This window comes from Sordaria macrospora, chromosome 2 (genome assembly GCF_033870435.1).
Source record: "Sordaria macrospora chromosome 2, complete sequence".
NCBI classification, from domain to species: Eukaryota; Fungi; Ascomycota; class Sordariomycetes; order Sordariales; family Sordariaceae; genus Sordaria; species Sordaria macrospora.
The window spans coordinates 3701612-3717777 of record NC_089372.1 but is presented as its reverse complement, the minus strand read 5'-3'; the positions used below and the strand labels follow the sequence as shown (position 1 = coordinate 3717777).

At 54.2% G+C, this 16166-nt stretch overlaps 4 protein-coding genes across 4 annotated transcripts; 2 read left to right on the top strand and 2 right to left on the bottom strand.

Annotated features, from left to right (window-relative positions):
- Positions 1–75: 75 nt before the first annotated feature.
- Positions 76–1926, bottom strand: SMAC4_02661 (uncharacterized protein). Its single transcript, XM_066089818.1, has 2 exons — positions 1351–1926; positions 76–1271 (listed from the first exon to the last, which is right to left on the bottom strand). The coding sequence occupies exons 1-2, from the start codon at positions 1629–1631 to the stop codon at positions 266–268; spliced, it is 1287 nt and encodes a 428-aa protein (XP_065946170.1). The 5' UTR covers positions 1632–1926; the 3' UTR covers positions 76–265.
- A 236-nt stretch (positions 1927–2162) lies between these two features.
- On the top strand, positions 2163–3465 carry SMAC4_02662 (uncharacterized protein). Its single transcript, XM_003352179.2, has 2 exons — positions 2163–2577; positions 2731–3465. The coding sequence occupies exons 1-2, from the start codon at positions 2188–2190 to the stop codon at positions 3454–3456; spliced, it is 1116 nt and encodes a 371-aa protein (XP_003352227.1). The 5' UTR covers positions 2163–2187; the 3' UTR covers positions 3457–3465.
- A 291-nt stretch (positions 3466–3756) lies between these two features.
- Positions 3757–8596, bottom strand: SMAC4_02663 (uncharacterized protein). The gene is made up of 3 exons (XM_066089819.1): positions 4715–8596; positions 4228–4637; positions 3757–4150 (listed from the first exon to the last, which is right to left on the bottom strand). Exons 1-3 carry the CDS (start codon positions 8213–8215, stop codon positions 4033–4035), a joined length of 4029 nt encoding a protein of 1342 aa, XP_065946169.1. The 5' UTR covers positions 8216–8596; the 3' UTR covers positions 3757–4032.
- A 712-nt stretch (positions 8597–9308) lies between these two features.
- Positions 9309–16031, top strand: SMAC4_02664 (uncharacterized protein; the record flags this gene model as incomplete). Its single annotated transcript, XM_066089820.1, has 3 exons — positions 9309–9327; positions 9648–15296; positions 15370–16031. Exons 2-3 carry the CDS (start codon positions 9722–9724, stop codon positions 16029–16031), a joined length of 6237 nt encoding a protein of 2078 aa, XP_065946168.1. The 5' UTR covers positions 9309–9327; positions 9648–9721.
- Between the last annotated feature and the right edge of the window lie 135 nt (positions 16032–16166).

The following is a 16166-nucleotide window of genomic DNA, read 5'->3' as shown; positions in this document are numbered from 1 at the left end:
TTGGGTTGGGGTTAGTTGGGTAATGAGGATGGGGAGGTGTGGATGGATGGGAAGAAAGCAGGAAAAGGTAAGAAATGGGGAAGGGGAAGAGAAGGTACGGGATGGGGTGTGTTGTACCAGTACCATCAGACGCTGTAAGATACCTACATATAGAGCAAAATTATCTAGAAGCCTGTCATAGATTATATTGTGTTTGTATGAATAACTAGAATATGTTGGATACCATAGGTTCAAGCGATCTGCTTCCTTTCCGTTGAATAGATCATCAAGCATCAACCACGCCAACCCTTCTCAGATACACACTCCTCCCATGTCCCTCCGGATGGCCCTTCACCACAATCTTTTCTTTCCCAACCTCCAAAACCTCTTCATACCCCTCAAACCCAACCAAATCATCTCTCCATATCTGCACCGCCCCTTTTTCTTTTCCATCCCCATCTCCAAAATAAAGCCCCCTCAACCTTGTGTCTCCCAAAACCATCCCCACCACTCTCTTAGCCTGCTCCATATCGCCCACCTCCATCAACACCCTTCTCGGCCTATAAGTCCTCGCAATCTCCAGCAAGCGGGCATAAAATACGTCTTCCTCTTCGTACTCTACCACCCCCTTTCCCTTTTTCGAGGGAGGAAGTAAGTTCTCGTTATCGGGGTAGTAATGATCGTAGAAATGCTTCTGATGCAGATCCACCCGCTCAACAGGTGGTACCAAAGCGAGTTTTGGTTCCCAGTTGCGCACACTCCGGGAGGTGCTGACAAGAAAACCGGAGGGGGAGATGTAAGGGGGGTTGGAGGTTAGGATGTCCCATTCATCGCCTGTGTAACCTGTATCATATGTAGAGGAGGTGGATGATGATGATGATGATGATGATGATGATGATAATAAAGGGATGGAGAGGATGGGGTCTAAAGCTGAGGGGGAGAAGATGTCGGCTTTGAGGAAGTTGATTGATCTTTGTGGACCTGAATCGGACTTGGTCTTGTGAAGGTTAGAGGGAGGAGGGAAGCGGTGCAAACGGAGATTGTGTTGCAGGTTTTGCCGGGAGAGGTTGATGGCTTTTTGGGAGATGTCGACTCCTACCACGTTTAATGACTGAAAGGGGAGAGTGCGGGAGAGTTGGGAGTAGAGGAGGAGCGGGACGCAACCGGTTCCGGTGCAGAGGTCGATTATGTTTAGGGGTTGTTGGGGTTGGTGGTCTGGGTTTGATGGCGAGGAAATAGCTGAGCGGCGAAGGATGTTGGAGAGGTGGATGGTATAGGACTCTGTTTCGGTTCTTTTGTATCATCAGTCAGTGAGTGTATCAAGAGAAGATGGTGAAGAGGAAGCAATAAGATGGGGCATATCTAACCTACCGAGGAATCAACACCCCAGATTGACACTTGATCTCGAGATCACCAAAGGGTTGGTTCCCTAGCACGTATGCTAGAGGCAACCCCTTGCCTCGCCTGTCACAGAGCTTCCATACTCGGGCACCAAACGGGATGATGGAGGGTGTTTCAGAGACGTGCTGCTTGATCCAACGGAGCTCGTTGGCGGTTGATTCTAGGGTTCGACAGACGGGAAGAAGTTTGGCAGCGTTGAGACCTAGTTTCTTTCGGCCTTGCCAGAAGAGTTGGGGTTTGATTCGGGCCATGGTTGCTGAACGGGTTATCACCGAAGGGTTGTCTCTATCTCATAATCTTGGTTTTGAGAGGTCTTGTGTGTTATTGGTCTTGTAGATGATGCTGTGATGAAGAAATTGTGACGACTTCAAGATGTGATTTGATTTTTCAGCTTCCCTTTACTATCTGACCATTTAGTAACATGAACGCAGGCTGAGAGGGAAAACACATGATAAAATGAAGAGAAGGTGAGCTAAACTCACTGAAACTTGTATGTTTATATCACCATGGTAAACTCGACGAGTATAGAGGTAGTTGATATGACCGGGTACCCTTTCCGTGAGGCGCCTCGAGGACGGGAGCTCATGTTTCTTATCTTATCCGATACGAGCTACGATAATTAGCTCCCCCTGCAGTTAAGCACTCGTAACTCCGAGCTCTCCGTTGACATAGCCACCCACCATCATTAACCATCACCAACTCCTTGTGCGACCACGGCAAGGGATATAAAATACAACGTCCCCGGTCTTGAATTGGCTCTTGTAAGACCACATAGCTTTGCGCATTTCATCACCACCAACACCAAACATGCTCCTCCTCCGCCCCCTCCGTCAAACATCACGAGTCGCAACCGCAGCCTTGGGCGCATCAACAGCGCGGGCTTGCGCTTCACGCTCTAGCAATGTCGCCTTCTCCTTCCGACGCACCTATGCAGCAAGAGGCGCAATGGCGACCTTCCCGACGATCGATACCTGCCCGTCGCCCACCTGCTCCTGCGCTCCGACTCCCACGTTCCCCGAGGGTTTCGAGATCGATCACACCACGCCTCTCAATGGGCTTATGCCAGCCCATGCCCAGCAAGTTCTTATTTGCACTGGCAAGGACGACTGGCCGTCCAAGATTGAGGATGACAACGATGGCCAAAACCATGCTGCCATGCTGCGCGATCTGATTGGGAGAGGAGGTCCCTATAGCGATGTGAGTTGACACACCACCAACATGGAATTAGCCCCATGGAAAAGGCCCAACAACCATACAACAACATGGAGATGGTAGAAGGAAAAAGAAAGCAGTAATGGCTAACAGGTAAGTTCCCACCTCCCCCTTGAGGTTTTGTCTTCCCCTATATAGCCCTTCCACAACATTTCCGTCCTCAACGTCTCCTTTCCCCCATCTTCGTCTTCTGCTTCACCGGGCAACACATCCATCTACCTCCTCCCAGACTTTAAATACCTCCCCACCCTCTCCTCCTCCCCCGAGCAGCTCAAAGCCCTTGTAAAAGCACACCTCCTCCCTGAAAAACTGCACCCCGTGCACGCCCACTCGCCGCCCGCCAAGCAAGAAGCCCTCCGCCGCGATCCCAGCTACGCCGACCAGATCCCTGGTCCAGGTATTCAGGATATCCGCAACGAGGTTATCGTGTTAATCTGCGGCCACGGCGGACGCGATCAGCGGTGCGGTGTGTACGGCCCTTTGTTGAGGGGCGAGTTTGAGAAGAAGTTGGCGGAGCAAACCCCAGCTATTGAGGTGCTCAAGGGCGCTGCTGCTGCTGAAGAGCATGCACCCAACGGAGAGGACCCGGAGAAAAATGTCTGGGGAGCAAGAGTCGGCCTAATCAGCCACATCGGCGGCCACAAGTTTGCAGGCAACGTGATTGTTTATATCCCACCCGGGTTGAAGCTCCCCGAGTCAGGTGCGCTGCATCCGCTGGCTGGACATGGGATTTGGTACGGGAGGGTTGAGCCGAAGCATGTGGAGGGTATCGTGCAGGAGACGATCAGGAAGGGGAATGTGATTAAGGAGTTGTTTAGGGGCGGGATTAAGAAGGGTGGAGAGATTTTGAGGTTGCCTTTGTAACCGTGGGTGTGGGTGTGGATGTGGATTTTGATGTAGGTGTAGTTGTAGATGTAGAGTGTGGATGAGTGAAGAGTGTTTTGAATAAACAGTTCGTGGAAAAGTCTTTGTAGTTGGATACGATTTGATGCAAAAGCCGAGGGTACTTGATTACTGTGACGCGACTATACAGAAGCACACTTCCCGGTTATGTATGTATATATATGCTTGCAAGCAAAACGTCGTCTACCGTTGGATTGTCACCTCGCCAGATTGTGTCAGTGTTCACAAAGAGATGTTAACAGCACTTTGTCTCGTCTCAGAAGAACAAGTTGGATGTGTGGTGAAACAATGACAATAGTAGTTATCAGCGCTATACCAACTCAACACTCAACTGTGTAGTAGTCCGTCTAGTGTAAAAAGTCAAAGTCAAAGTTCAAAGTTCAAAGTCAAAGTGAGAACAAAAACGCCGGGCATACTATGCATCACAACTAACAACTTTCTCAATCCACTCATCCTTCTATTCCATCCCATCCCATCCCATCCCACCATACCCCAGCTTAATCAAGCCTTTTTTGCAAGGTGCAGACAGAAGAAACTTTATATCCCCTGAACCTTCCTATACGAAGGCGGTTTCATCGTCCTCCTGATAACCTTGGCCGCATACGTCGGAATGAGCGAGATGGCAGCGATAGCAGCGACGCGCCACAAGAAACCCCTACAATTACCAGATTAGTTACCAATCCTCTACCCAATGCAAGTGAAGGGGATGTAAAGAAAAGGAAAAATACTCACAAAGTCAAAACAAACTTCAAATCAAAATACCCTCCCAAAAACGGTATCGACACGACATACATCAAGAATGTCCCGACAATGCTGACAACCATGACCCAATGCCAGGTCGTGATCTCGATCGCCACCATGAGCAACTCGTTGAGCACGAGGACGGTATAGCTGACGGCCAACATGCGGGGGCCGTCGACGGCCGTGAGAACCTGCGACAGGCCCTGGATCAGGCAGCCCTGGTAGATGGAGACAAAGACCCAGACGAAGAAGGTGCGGTAGGACAGGGAGCTGCCTGAGGTTAATTCCTTGTAGAGCTCCGGGTATAGGTTGGCTAGGTCTTCGTCTACGTCTTTGTCGAGGACGAGAGAGAGCACGGGCATGGCGGTGTAGACTGTTGCGTAGCCTACCATTAGCCAGTCCTGTGATTCATGTTAGTTAGTAACAGCGACTGCGACTGCGACCGCGACCAAGAGAATGGTTGGGGAAAGAGACGTACCTTGTAAAGACCCTCCGGCTCGAACTTCAGAGCAATACTGTACATGGTCTGACAAACAGCAATGATCAAGCCACGATGGATAACAAACTGCGCCAGCTTCGCGCTGCGCTTATAGCTATTCCTCCCATGCCACACCAGGAGCTTGGTCAGATGGTGAAACTGCTCAATCGAGAAATCGGCCGCCAAACTAGCCTGCCGACCCTCCTTGCCCACAATACCCACGCCCACGTCCGCGGCCTGGATCATGGAAACGTCGTTTCCGCCGTCGCCGATGCAGCAGACGCGCTTCTTGGTGTACTCCTTGATCAGCTTGGCCACCTCGGCCTTTTGGGTAGGCGAGCACCGGCAGGCCACGACGGTCGGCAGGAGCACCGCCACCGAGATGAACTCGCGCCGGAAGTGCGTCAGGTACATGGCCAGGGACTCGCCGTCAATGAGCAGACAGGAATCGGTCTTGCTCCGCAGCAGGTCCAGGTTGTCTTGCGCGCCGTCTTTTCTTCTGAGCTTGGCGATCGTGTGGATGTACTGACCCCTGGCTACGAGCTTGGAGCTCACGGCGACGCAGCGGGCGGTTTCCACCTTGTCGCCGGTGAGCATCCAGATTTTGATGCCGGCGTTGCGAAGAAGTTCCAGAGACGGCTTGACGTCCTTTTGCAGCTTATCTTCGACACCGGTAACGCCGAGAAGTTCCAAGTTATGCTCGAGGTACTGCGACACGACAGCTTGCATGTTGGCTTCGCGCCCGCTGATGGCGAGCGACGCCTCGTGGTGCTTGGCGGAAAACTCCTGATATTCCTTCAGAGATAGACGCTTCCTACCGACTACAAGCGTGCGGAGACCTTCGCGCGCCATGTTGGCCGTCTCCTCGTCGAGCCAGTCATTGGCGGCCACGATGGAACTCATGACGGTGTCCGCACCCTTTTGATAGAACCAGATCTCACTGCTTCCGAGGCTGGGATTTCCGGGCTGGAGTTTCTCGTAGAACTGGACAATGATGCCCATGCGCTTGCCCTCCGACGTGAAGGGGAAGATATCGAGGATACGAACCTTGACCACTGGCCGGCCGGTTTCGGCGGATTCGAGGACAATGTTCTTGCGATCGCGGTGAGCCAGACGCAGGCCTACGGATTCAGTCCATTTGACAATGGCAATCTCGTCAGGCGAGCTGGCTTGATATGAGTTCACCGTTTGACCGTTCTCGTCTTCTTCTGAGGTCGGGGTAACGTTGTGGCAGAGGGCAAGAGCTAGGACGACATCGCGGACGCGCGACCCAATCTCACGGCGTGTCCTCGTAGCACCCACGTTGGCGGCAGAGTATGTCGAAGACGGGGTTGCTAAAGCCAAGCTTGCAGAAGAGGCTGATGAGCTCAGGTTGAACCCTTGCTTCACGTAGGTGGCAACCTCGTCCATCGCTTCGTTGGCATACGAGACAGTTCCGACATGGATCTTCTTCATCTCCATTTCATTTTGGGTTAGAGTGCCCGTCTTGTCGCTCAGCAGATACTCTATCCGTCCCAAATCCTCTGGAATCGTACTGGTTCGCACGACAGCCCCGGGGATGCCGGGATCTCTTTGGATAAACCATGAGTAGACAGACTTGCCGAGATCCAAGTTGACACGGAGACTGATGGGAACAATGGTGGAAAACAATACCAGGAATCTCATGATCTTAACGTACCAGACGTTTCCCTTGGCTGTGCTGAAGCCTTCCAGCGCAACAAGAACAATCGAGAGGAACAACGTCAGGAAACAGAGAATTTTGGTGAGTGAGTTGATTTCGTACTCCAGAAGACCGGTCTTTGACCGCGAAGGTGATGTGGACAGAGCTGAGCGGGTTTGGGGTCCGGTATATATAATCACGGCGAGGGTTGTTGCATTCGATGCGATGACGGTATTTGCCCAGGCTGTGTTGTCAATCGAAAGTGGCGCTGCCTTGACATCGTCGCCTTCCCTAGGGTTGTAAGAGGCACCGCTGGTAACATCCTGTCGCGAAGGAAGAAGTTCCAATGTCCCGACGAACTCGTTGACCCTCTTGTCAGGCTTTCCGGCCGTAACACGAAGACGGACCAACTCCTCCAGTCCGAGGTTCTGAGATAACGGGGATGCCAATCGCAGCTTCCAATCAGTTTCACCATCCAGTTGATCAGTCCGGATGAATGTCTCGCCGCTAGAGCTTCCCTCGCCGCCGCTATTGTCGTTTTCCGTAGACGTTTCCGCGTTCTTGGAACTGCCCTCCCCAGCATCGTCATTATCGATATGGTCCAGCAGCAGTACCTCCTCTTTCACCGGTGCATCCTCCTCGGCCTCCTTATTGGCGGCTGACTCATGAGCCAAACACTTGAGAATGATGACATCTGCCGGAACACGATGGCCCTTGGTAAGCTTCAAGACATCACCGACCTTGAGGTCCTTTGATTTTTTGCTGATTTCCGAAACGTAGGATGCCGGTAGTTTGCGAAGACCCTGACCTTCAGCCTGTTCCTCCTCCTCCTGGATATCCGACAACCGGTCAGTTTCCACTTCCACGCCAAGACGTTTGGAGCCCTTTCGTGTATGCGACGATTTCATCTTCCTCCTGGGCCGGTTTATCCCCAAGCTTGCCCCTGGATCCTCAAACTGCACAACCGTGTACTCTTCGGAATTCGCCTCGTTATCTCTCCTCCTCCTCTCGATATCGTCGTAAGCCTCCTTTGCCAGGGTGATGAACAGGACGAATGCCAAGGGTGCAACGTAGGTGGAGAGATAGCCGATCCGTAGTGCGGGGATGGCCTGTGAAAGGGCCACCAGAAGGAAATACATGTTGAAGAAGAAGGAGAACTCGTTGTATAGAGTGACTGGCAGAAAACTCCATGCCGTGTACTTTGCGTTGGATATGATGTTGGGTGGGAATCGGGTAGACTGCGATGAGCCAACAGCAACTAATCGTGACGATGAGGGGTCGTCCTCCTCCTGTTCCTGTTCCTCGTTATGGTTGCTCTGGTCGCCCGAGTTGCCTGCCATGAAGCTCGGTAGCTTCATCGAGATGTTTCGTAGACCGTCACTGGCGAATGACCTCCGTCGTCTCCCGCTGCTGGTGCGCATCCGGCCGCTGCCGCCATGTTCGCTGAGAAGGCCGGCATCCTCGTCGTGGGTGGCACTACCAACCGAATGGCGACCGTGGTTGCCATTGTCATCACGGAGCAGAGCGTCGGCGTCCTCGTCGTTTCCGTCTCGGCTACGGCCTAGCTCGCCATATCCATTGCGTTTGGCGCCGCGGCGTAGACCACCCATGCGAAGATTGCGAAGAGCTATACTTGGAGGATGGGGGCGTTGTTCGGACGAGTTGCGGCTGTGGTGGTGTTGCCCCGACGAGCCTTTCTTCCCGGACTGGTGGTGGTGGTGGTTCTTGTCGGTTGCCTGGGGGTCGAGTTCTTCGAGGTCTATCTCCAAGTCGGAGTCGGATTCATCGACGTGGGAATCGGGCGGCTTGGAGTGATGGTGGTATGGGTCTGAAGAAGGCATTCCGCATTGGGCGAAGAAGCCCTTTCCTCCACGAGTCTGTATAAAAGGATATCTGTCGCGGCCTAACTGATGTAGCTAAGGTAGCTTGGGCTGTGATCGTGACTGCTTTCGGATCTGGTTGGTTTGTTTGGGTTTAAGGGGAGGGTCCTCTTTTGTGTCGAGATCAACTCCTCCTTCCCATAGTGGCCGTGGTTGGTAGTCTAGGTGCGTCTGTCTGCTGCTGCCGGTGGGTGCTGTGCTGTGTCGTGTGCTGCGCCTGCAAGGGGAGTCGTCGGGAGTCGAGAGGTGGGTATGTGTAAGTTATTGGGTAAATATTTCAGTCATGAATCGCATGAATGATTCGTACAATGTTCAAGTAGTCGTCGTAGTCGCATATAATCCGTCGTGTCGCATCAGCTGGGGAAAGATGGCGATCGCATGTGACGGAACAAAGTCACAAACAAAGTGGTTGCGAGTGGCAGTGATCGGACTGTGTGCGCGGCCTGCTTTCCGTACCGTACCTCTACCATGGCAGCTCCCTCTGGGGCGTCCAGGCTTCAGCGACTGTGATGATACAGGAGGGACGGAGTGCGCTTATCTGTTAAGAAGTTACTTCTCAAGATTTATAGAATGCTCCTTACAATAACGTCCTTCTATAACAAGAAGAAACCCCGATAAGCTCCCGCTTCATCGTTCATGCCCCTAGCCGATGCCATCTTTCTGGTCATCGTGGTAACAAGGACAGCTGTTGTAACTTTTTCTTGTTAGAGATCCCCCGCGCATTCCCCGCCATCCACATATCAGACCGCCTAAGAGCTGTATGTACCTACACAGACACCTTCTGCAACGGCACACCACTCAACTCTTCCGACGGCCGCTCCCGGTGCGCCTCATCGTCACAATCTTGGATCTTGACAAGTTGCAACAACTTCAGGTTTGGCCCTTCCCACGTGTGATCGACCATTCCATCCCAACGTTTTCTCGAGATCTGTAGCAAACAGGACGACAGCACTGCCCTCCTCCTTTTTTTCTGTTTTCACGAAACATAGCCGGCGTTTTACCTATTTTGACCAAACACCATGATCAGCTGTTGAAATATACCAACTCTGCCTGCATACCTGGTTCTTTTACAAGTTAGTCGTCCCTTTGTTGCTTTGCCCCTATTCCCATTCGACAATTGCACTCTGGGCGTGGTGAGAAGGAACAGGGGTCGTCTGTCCGGTGCCCGGGGAGTTGACAGTCCTCCGAGGCTCCTCAACAGAAGTCCGCTCCCAATTCCCGTCGCCAATCGCCGTTCGGTTTCGCGATCAAGCGATCGAGTTTCGCCCCATCCTGGACTTCCCACTATGTCCGGTACTAGCTAGCTCCTGGCCAGCAACGACAGACACACCCTTTCTCCATCTCCAATCTTCCACCTTCTCCCATGTACTGATCCCTACTTTAATATATACAGTAATTCTTTCTTTTTCTTGCTTGCGCGCCCGTATACAGCCTCTCCCGCTGTATCGCGCCATCTAATCGCCCACCATGGCTTCATGGAACCCGGCATTCATGCCAAACTCAGCCACCGACCTCCCGGCACAACCCTTACCGACTGACGACACCATCGCGGCAGACACGGCAGAGCACTCGAGCGGCGTAGCTCAAGATGGCTCGGATTTCTGGGGAATCAACGGAGAAGGAGAAGGGAATGCGCCCGCCCAGAATGACGGAACTGACGCCTGGTTCCCCAACTATGGAACGGGCGATCATATGACGAAACCCACGACTGATGCGCAAGCTACGGCCCAAATACCCAGTGAAACTGATACGAACACTCCCGATACGGCTACCGAACAGACAGAGACAGCGCATGTAATTACAAAAGATGTCGAAGCTGTAGAGCCAGCTCCTACTCAGCCTGAAGCTCCCGAGCCCATTGTCGAGGATACACAAGCTACCGAGGCGGTCTCTGAAGATGCCGCCACCGCCGACATTGCCCCCGAACATACTGAGCCTACCGATGCTGCCACAAAAAAGGCCGACACGGACGAACCGTCCGATGTCGCTTCCAAGCACACGAGTACAATGTCCTTCACTCGAACCATCCCCCATGAACCGAGCTGGAGCGATGACGGCGATCCCGAGTGGAACCTCGCACGCGCGGATACGGACCCCTTCAAGTTCTTGCCAGCAAGCGACCGGACCAACTCCTTCCCTCCTGTTCCTCCTCTAGAGCAGCACGAGCAACAGCAAGATGAGCAACAGCAGCACGAGCAACAGGAACACCAGCAGCAGCAACACCAAACCGAGCCTCATTTGGAGCATTCACCAATTGTTCAGCCCCAGGTTCCGGATTTCCTTCGTGACGACGACGAGGTGGAGGTACAGGGCGATGATGGGTTCTTCAGCCAGTTGTCGGAGACACAGAACGATGGATTTGATCAGTTTGGCGCCCAAGACGGGAACGTTACTCAGCAGTACATGGGTGGTGACCTTGGTGATAAGGCCACCGAGGCGCTTGATGCCCGTTTTGAAGAGGGTGTTCCCCTGATTGTGCATGATGGAAACACGACAGCTCAGCGGGATGATACAAAGGACCTATTTGGGGCAGAGGACGCCAATGACGAAGACGACTTTTTCAGCCAGGTTCAGCAAGGAGGTGCCGGTGAGACTGAACATGAGCCGCAGCCTCTGGAACGCAAGTCGACGATGCAGGTATTGGGCGCTATGGACATGGGCTCCGTCCAGCCAAGTATCGATACAGTGGAAGAAGAACCCGAGGAAGAGGCGGATACGGTGGTAGAGGCGCATGGCCAGGACCATTTCGATGCAACGACCACAGATCTCAACACAAATGACAATAACGAGGAGCAGAAGCCAGAGGAACAGAAGCCAGAAGGCGAGGATGTCGAGGCCAAGTGGAAGGAACTGTTTGGCGACGACGAAGAGGACACCTTGTCACTTCTTGATGATTCTACGGAGGCGTCGAATGAGAACAAGGAGATTGACCCGGCTGCCTTCTTTGGGAGTGATGATGAGGGCTTTCTCGACGATTCAGAGGAGTTCCCAACAACGGAAACAACCCAGCCCAGGGCGCCTAGTGTAGCCGGCTCCAACACCACGACAACCCCTACCACCCGGTACATGCCTCAGACCCAAACTCCGGGCCTGACTGGAGCCGCGAATCCTTATGCTCCCGCTCCGCCACCGCTAACTTCGGCGCCGTCAAATCCCTACTTCCCGGGCGCGCCCAGCACGGTTGCGCAGACACCTTCTCTTACGCCCTTTGGTGCCCCTGTTTCGGCTCCTCCTCCAACCGGGAGATTTGGTTACGGCGCGGTTCCTCCGCCACAGATTGAGAGGAAAGCCGAAAGTTTCGTTGATAAAAAGGGTGGCTACCAGTCACCGTACGATCTTCCTATGGAGGTAGTCAAGGTAAAGAAGCGCCCAAGTATGGCAACTCTTAACAAGCCCGTGACAGCACCAGCCGTTCCACCTCCTCCTAAACTCGCATCTCACCTGCCTCCCCCACCGCCTGCCTCCGTTCCACACTCATCTCAGCCTGGTGTCAAGCCGCCACCACCTCCTGGTGGAGCCAAGCCGAAGGAGAAGTTCTTTGAGGAGCTTCCTGTTGTCACCAAGGCGCGTCCAGCTTCTCGACATACAATGGTGACCGCGTCGCCCGCACAGTCCAGCCCATACGGTCCACCACCCTCGGCTGGCCCAGCTTCTGTCGTCTCCCGGCCACCTGTTCCTGGAATGCCCTCTGCTATGGGTCCTGCTCCCAACTCTCCCCCTACCCAGCATGCGGAGATTCCCAACCTCGTTGCGCCGCCGCGCGTCAACCCTTACGCTTCGTTACCGTCCAGCACTACTAGCCTCGCTCCCTCTGTTCCTGCCCCGGCTTCGAGTCGTTATTCTCCGGCGCCTCCAAGTGGGTCACAACTCAGCACCCCCGTCCCGCCTGCTGTGTCAAGTCGTTACTCTCCTGCTCCGTCAGCTTCTCGGCCGACGAGTTCCGGTTACACTCCATCTACTTCGGCGCCACCGGTTCTCCCACCAGTTTTGCCGCATCAGCCCCGTACCTCAAGTCCCTTGGCACATTTCGAGTCGAGGCCTCTTGTAGCTAGCCATGGGGAGAGTGGTTTAGCGGAAAAGCGGAGTAACAACTCGTTGTACGATTTGCGACTCCAAAGAGTGCCTTCTCTGCCTCCGACTCAGGAGGTGGAAGAAGAGGGCCCCATGCAGGGTATGGTATCCCCCAACCAAGTCCCAGCATCCCTCCAGACCTCTCCGACGGCTTCAAGGCATGGCGCTTTGCCACACAGGTCTAGAAGAACGCCGCCTCCACAGTCTCTTACTGTGCAGCCGGTGACGTCTCCTCAGAGGGCCACTTCCAGCTATGAACCTGCGGCTACTGCTCCAGTTCACAACTTTGCGCCACCACCCCGATCGCAGACCCAATCCCCCGGTGCGCTCTACGGGAACAGGAATGCAAAGCCCATCGACCCGATCCCTCGTCCTTCGTCGGTCGCTGACACAACTTCGCCGCGGGCTGCCTTGTATTCTCCTATTACTATGCAACCTAGCTCGACTTTCCCTCCTATTGCCACGACTACCTCGCGCCCGCGTGGTAACACTCAGAATTTCAACCTAGTGCCCCCGACAGATGGTAGAGAGCATGATCCCCTGCAGAGATGGCGTGGTGTTCCACTTGTTTCGTGGGGCGTAGGTGGAACTCTGGTGACAATGTTCCCCAAGGATGTACCGCGATATGGCATGGGCTCAGCGGCCCCCATGGTTATTCGTAGCCCAGGAGAGGTCAAGATCAAGAGCATGAAGGATATAGAACCGATGGAGGAGCGGTTGGCCAAATTCCCTGGTCCTTTGAAGGGGAAGTCGAAAAAGAAGGAAACCATCACCTGGTTGACAAACGGCATTGAGACGCTGGAGAAGACGGTGCCTACGAACCTGTCTCAACAGCTCAACCCGTCTCATGAGGACAAGCGGACGACAGAAAGGCTCTTGCTTTGGAAGATTCTGAGGGTCTTTGTTGAGCACGATGGCGTGCTGGAAGGCAACCCGACCGTCAACCAAGCTGTGCGCGAAATCCTGTACCCGGAGGCTTCAGCCATTGATAGTCAGCCTGAGTTTGCGACTGCTCTGAACCCATCAGGATTGGGCAACTCCGCCACGACCTCACTTCAGGCCGACTCGGTTGATTCTTCGGCTGTTGAGCAGATTCGCAACCATCTCGTCAGTGGCGACAGTGAAAAGGCTGTTTGGGCTGCGGTCGACAAGCGGCTATGGGGTCATGCCTTCCTGCTGGCCAACGCCCTTAACCCTGACCTCTATAAGCGGGTCGCTCAGGAATTTGTCAAGAACGAGGTGAATTCCACCGGTCACAACAATGAGTCGCTCGCCGCTCTTTATGATGTCCTCTCCGGCAACCACGAAGAAAGCGTGGACGAGCTGGTGCCCGCCCATGCCCGTGCTGGCCTTCAGCTAGTGGCCAAAGATTCGTCTTCTGGCCCCTCCAAGGACGCCATGGGTGGTCTTGATAAGTGGCGCGAAACTCTTTGTTTGATCCTCAGCAACAGGACTCCTGATGATGCCCGGGCCATCAACTCTTTGGGCAATTTGCTGGCGGGTTATGGAAGAGCGGAGGCGGCTCATATCTGCTTTTTGCTTGCCAGAAGCCAGTCCATTTTCGGTGGCTTGGATAACCCTAACTCCAACTTTGTGCTAGTTGGGTCTGACCATAGGAGGCAGGCTGACCAGTTTGCAAAGGAGATTGAGCCTCTTTTGTTGAGCGAGGTTTATGAGTATGGTCAGAGTCTTGCTGGTGGTATCGTGCCCGTCAGCAATCCTCACTTGGCGGCGTACAAACTGCAACACGCGTATGCTCTGGCCGAGTATGGCTTCAGAGACAAGGCGCTTCAGTACTGCGAGGCTATTATGGCTGCGATCACTGCGCAGACGAAGCGCTCTCCTTACTACCATGCCATCCTTGAGGTCTATGTCGATGACTTGACGAAGCGATTGAAGCAGGCACCCAAGGAGGAATCAAACTCTTGGATCCCGAAGCCTAGCATGAACAAGGTATCTGATTCCATGTGGAACCGGTTCAACAAGTTTGTCGCTGGAGATGACAACGAGGATGGTAATAAGGGCTCACCTGACGCTGCGGGAGAATCTGGTCCCTTTGCACGAATCGCCGGAGGAACCCCGACTATCAGTCGCTCGCCCTCTGCCAACAATCTTGAGACTTTTGGTGCAGCCATTCCCACCTATGGTATGCCTACTGTTCCCGTGACAAACGGTCCCAACATGTTCTCTCCCCCTCCCACCCGGACGGCTTCACGCTACGCACCAGGCGCTCCTCAACCATCGACTCCGAACTATAACCCTTATGAGACGAACTCTCCATATGCGCCTCGCTCGTCAGTGGAACGGGCCTCGGGCGAGTACAGCAGAAGCTCAGTTGAGCTCCCGCGTCAGTCCTTGGATTCTCAGCGGGGTTATTCGCACAGCAACTACGCTCCTAACCGTACATCATCGCCTGCTCAGCCATATACACCTTACGGCTCCATGCCACAGGAATCATCCTACCCTGTGCCTAACATGCAGCCTCAGCCAAGTTTGACATCGCCACCGACTACTATCTCCGGTTATCAACCCTTCACTCCGCAAAACAATGTCCAAGAAAATGATGAGCCGTCTCATGAACCAGCGTCCGCCCCTTCAACTGGTTACCAGCCACCATCGTACGGCGGGTACGAGCCTCCCTCATTCATCCCTTACGAGGCCGCTGTGACCAACAACGAGGAGGGTGCCTCCAAGAAGAACGGTGACTCAAACCAAGGTGGTGAAGCTGTCAACACCTTTGAGCCCCCTTCATTCCAACCATATAGCTATGAGCCACCTTCCTACGAGCCGGACACTCAGCCTTCGAAGGATGATGAATCGGAAGGAGAGAAGCCCAAGCCGAAGAAGAAGGGCCCGATGTACGATGATGATGACGATGACTTCCCCGCGGTGTCAAAGCCTGCCGGCAAGTCCAAGGCTGAGATTGACCGGGAGAACGAGGAGATGGTCCGTCGGATCGCTGAAGAAGAAGGTTAGTACTCTCACCCCATCCCCACTCACATTGCAGGTTAACCGTCAAACATTTCACTAACATTTACTCCTAGCCAAACGGGCTGCCGAAGCCAAAGCCGCTAAAAAGGGCTGGGGCTTCACCAGCTGGTTCGGCAAGAAGGAGGCTGCCGCCGCGGACGCCGCGGCCGCCGCAAGCAGCCCCGGCAAGCCCATCCGTGCCAAGCTGGGCGAGGCCAACTCGTTCTACTACGACCCTGAGCAAAAGCGATGGGTCAACAAGAACGCCAGCCCCGAAGACCAAGCTGCCAAAAAGGCCGCGCCGCCCCCGCCCAAGGGCGGCATCCCACGTTCCACCGCCTCCAGCCCTGCTCCCCCCATGGGCATGGGCGGCAGCGCTCCCAACACCCCCGGCCGCGCCAGCGCGCCGCCTGCCGGTCCGCCGAGACCGTCCGCACTCATGCCTTCGGCTTCGGAGAATAACGTCGCTTCAGGCCCGCCTAGTGCTGTTGGTCCTCCCACACCGGGCGGTAACGGACCGCCTAGTGCGGGACTCTTGTCACCGGGTATGCCCTCGGCGCTGCAGCGTACAATGTCCAGCACGAGTGCGGCGAGCGCGCCGCCTGCTGGTGCTAGCAAGCCGTTGAGCTCGACGAGTAGTATTGATGATTTGTTGGGGGCGGCGGGGCCGAGGAAGAGGGGCGAGGCCAAGAAGCCGAGGAAGGCGGCTAGGTATGTGGATGTTATGCAGAAGTAGGGGACTAGGGGACTAGGGGTTGGGTGGGTGGGTGGGTGTCAAGTTGTTGTTGCTGTAGTTGTTGTATAAAGGTTAGGTTAGATTAACAGTTTGATTGGATTGGATTGGAATTGTTTTTGCAATGCAGACAGACAG

What these genes read in the sequence shown, in the direction of transcription:
- SMAC4_02661 (XM_066089818.1), bottom strand. Translation starts at nt 1,631, where the DNA reads ATGGCCCGAATCAAACCCCAACTCTTCTGGCAAGGCCGAAAGAAACTA. An exon ending in TCTGGGGTGTTGATTCCTCG is followed by an intron (nt 1,272 to 1,350) that starts GTAGGTTAGATA and finishes ATGATACAAAAG; the next exon opens with AACCGAAACAGAGTCCTATA.
- SMAC4_02662 (XM_003352179.2), top strand. Translation starts at nt 2,188, where the DNA reads ATGCTCCTCCTCCGCCCCCTCCGTCAAACATCACGAGTCGCAACCGCA. An exon ending in GAGGAGGTCCCTATAGCGAT is followed by an intron (nt 2,578 to 2,730) that starts GTGAGTTGACAC and finishes TCCCCTATATAG; the next exon opens with CCCTTCCACAACATTTCCGT.
- SMAC4_02663 (XM_066089819.1), bottom strand. Translation starts at nt 8,215, where the DNA reads ATGCCTTCTTCAGACCCATACCACCATCACTCCAAGCCGCCCGATTCC. An exon ending in AGCCGGAGGGTCTTTACAAG is followed by an intron (nt 4,638 to 4,714) that starts GTACGTCTCTTT and finishes CATGAATCACAG; the next exon opens with GACTGGCTAATGGTAGGCTA. An exon ending in TTGAAGTTTGTTTTGACTTT is followed by an intron (nt 4,151 to 4,227) that starts GTGAGTATTTTT and finishes TGGTAATTGTAG; the next exon opens with GGGTTTCTTGTGGCGCGTCG.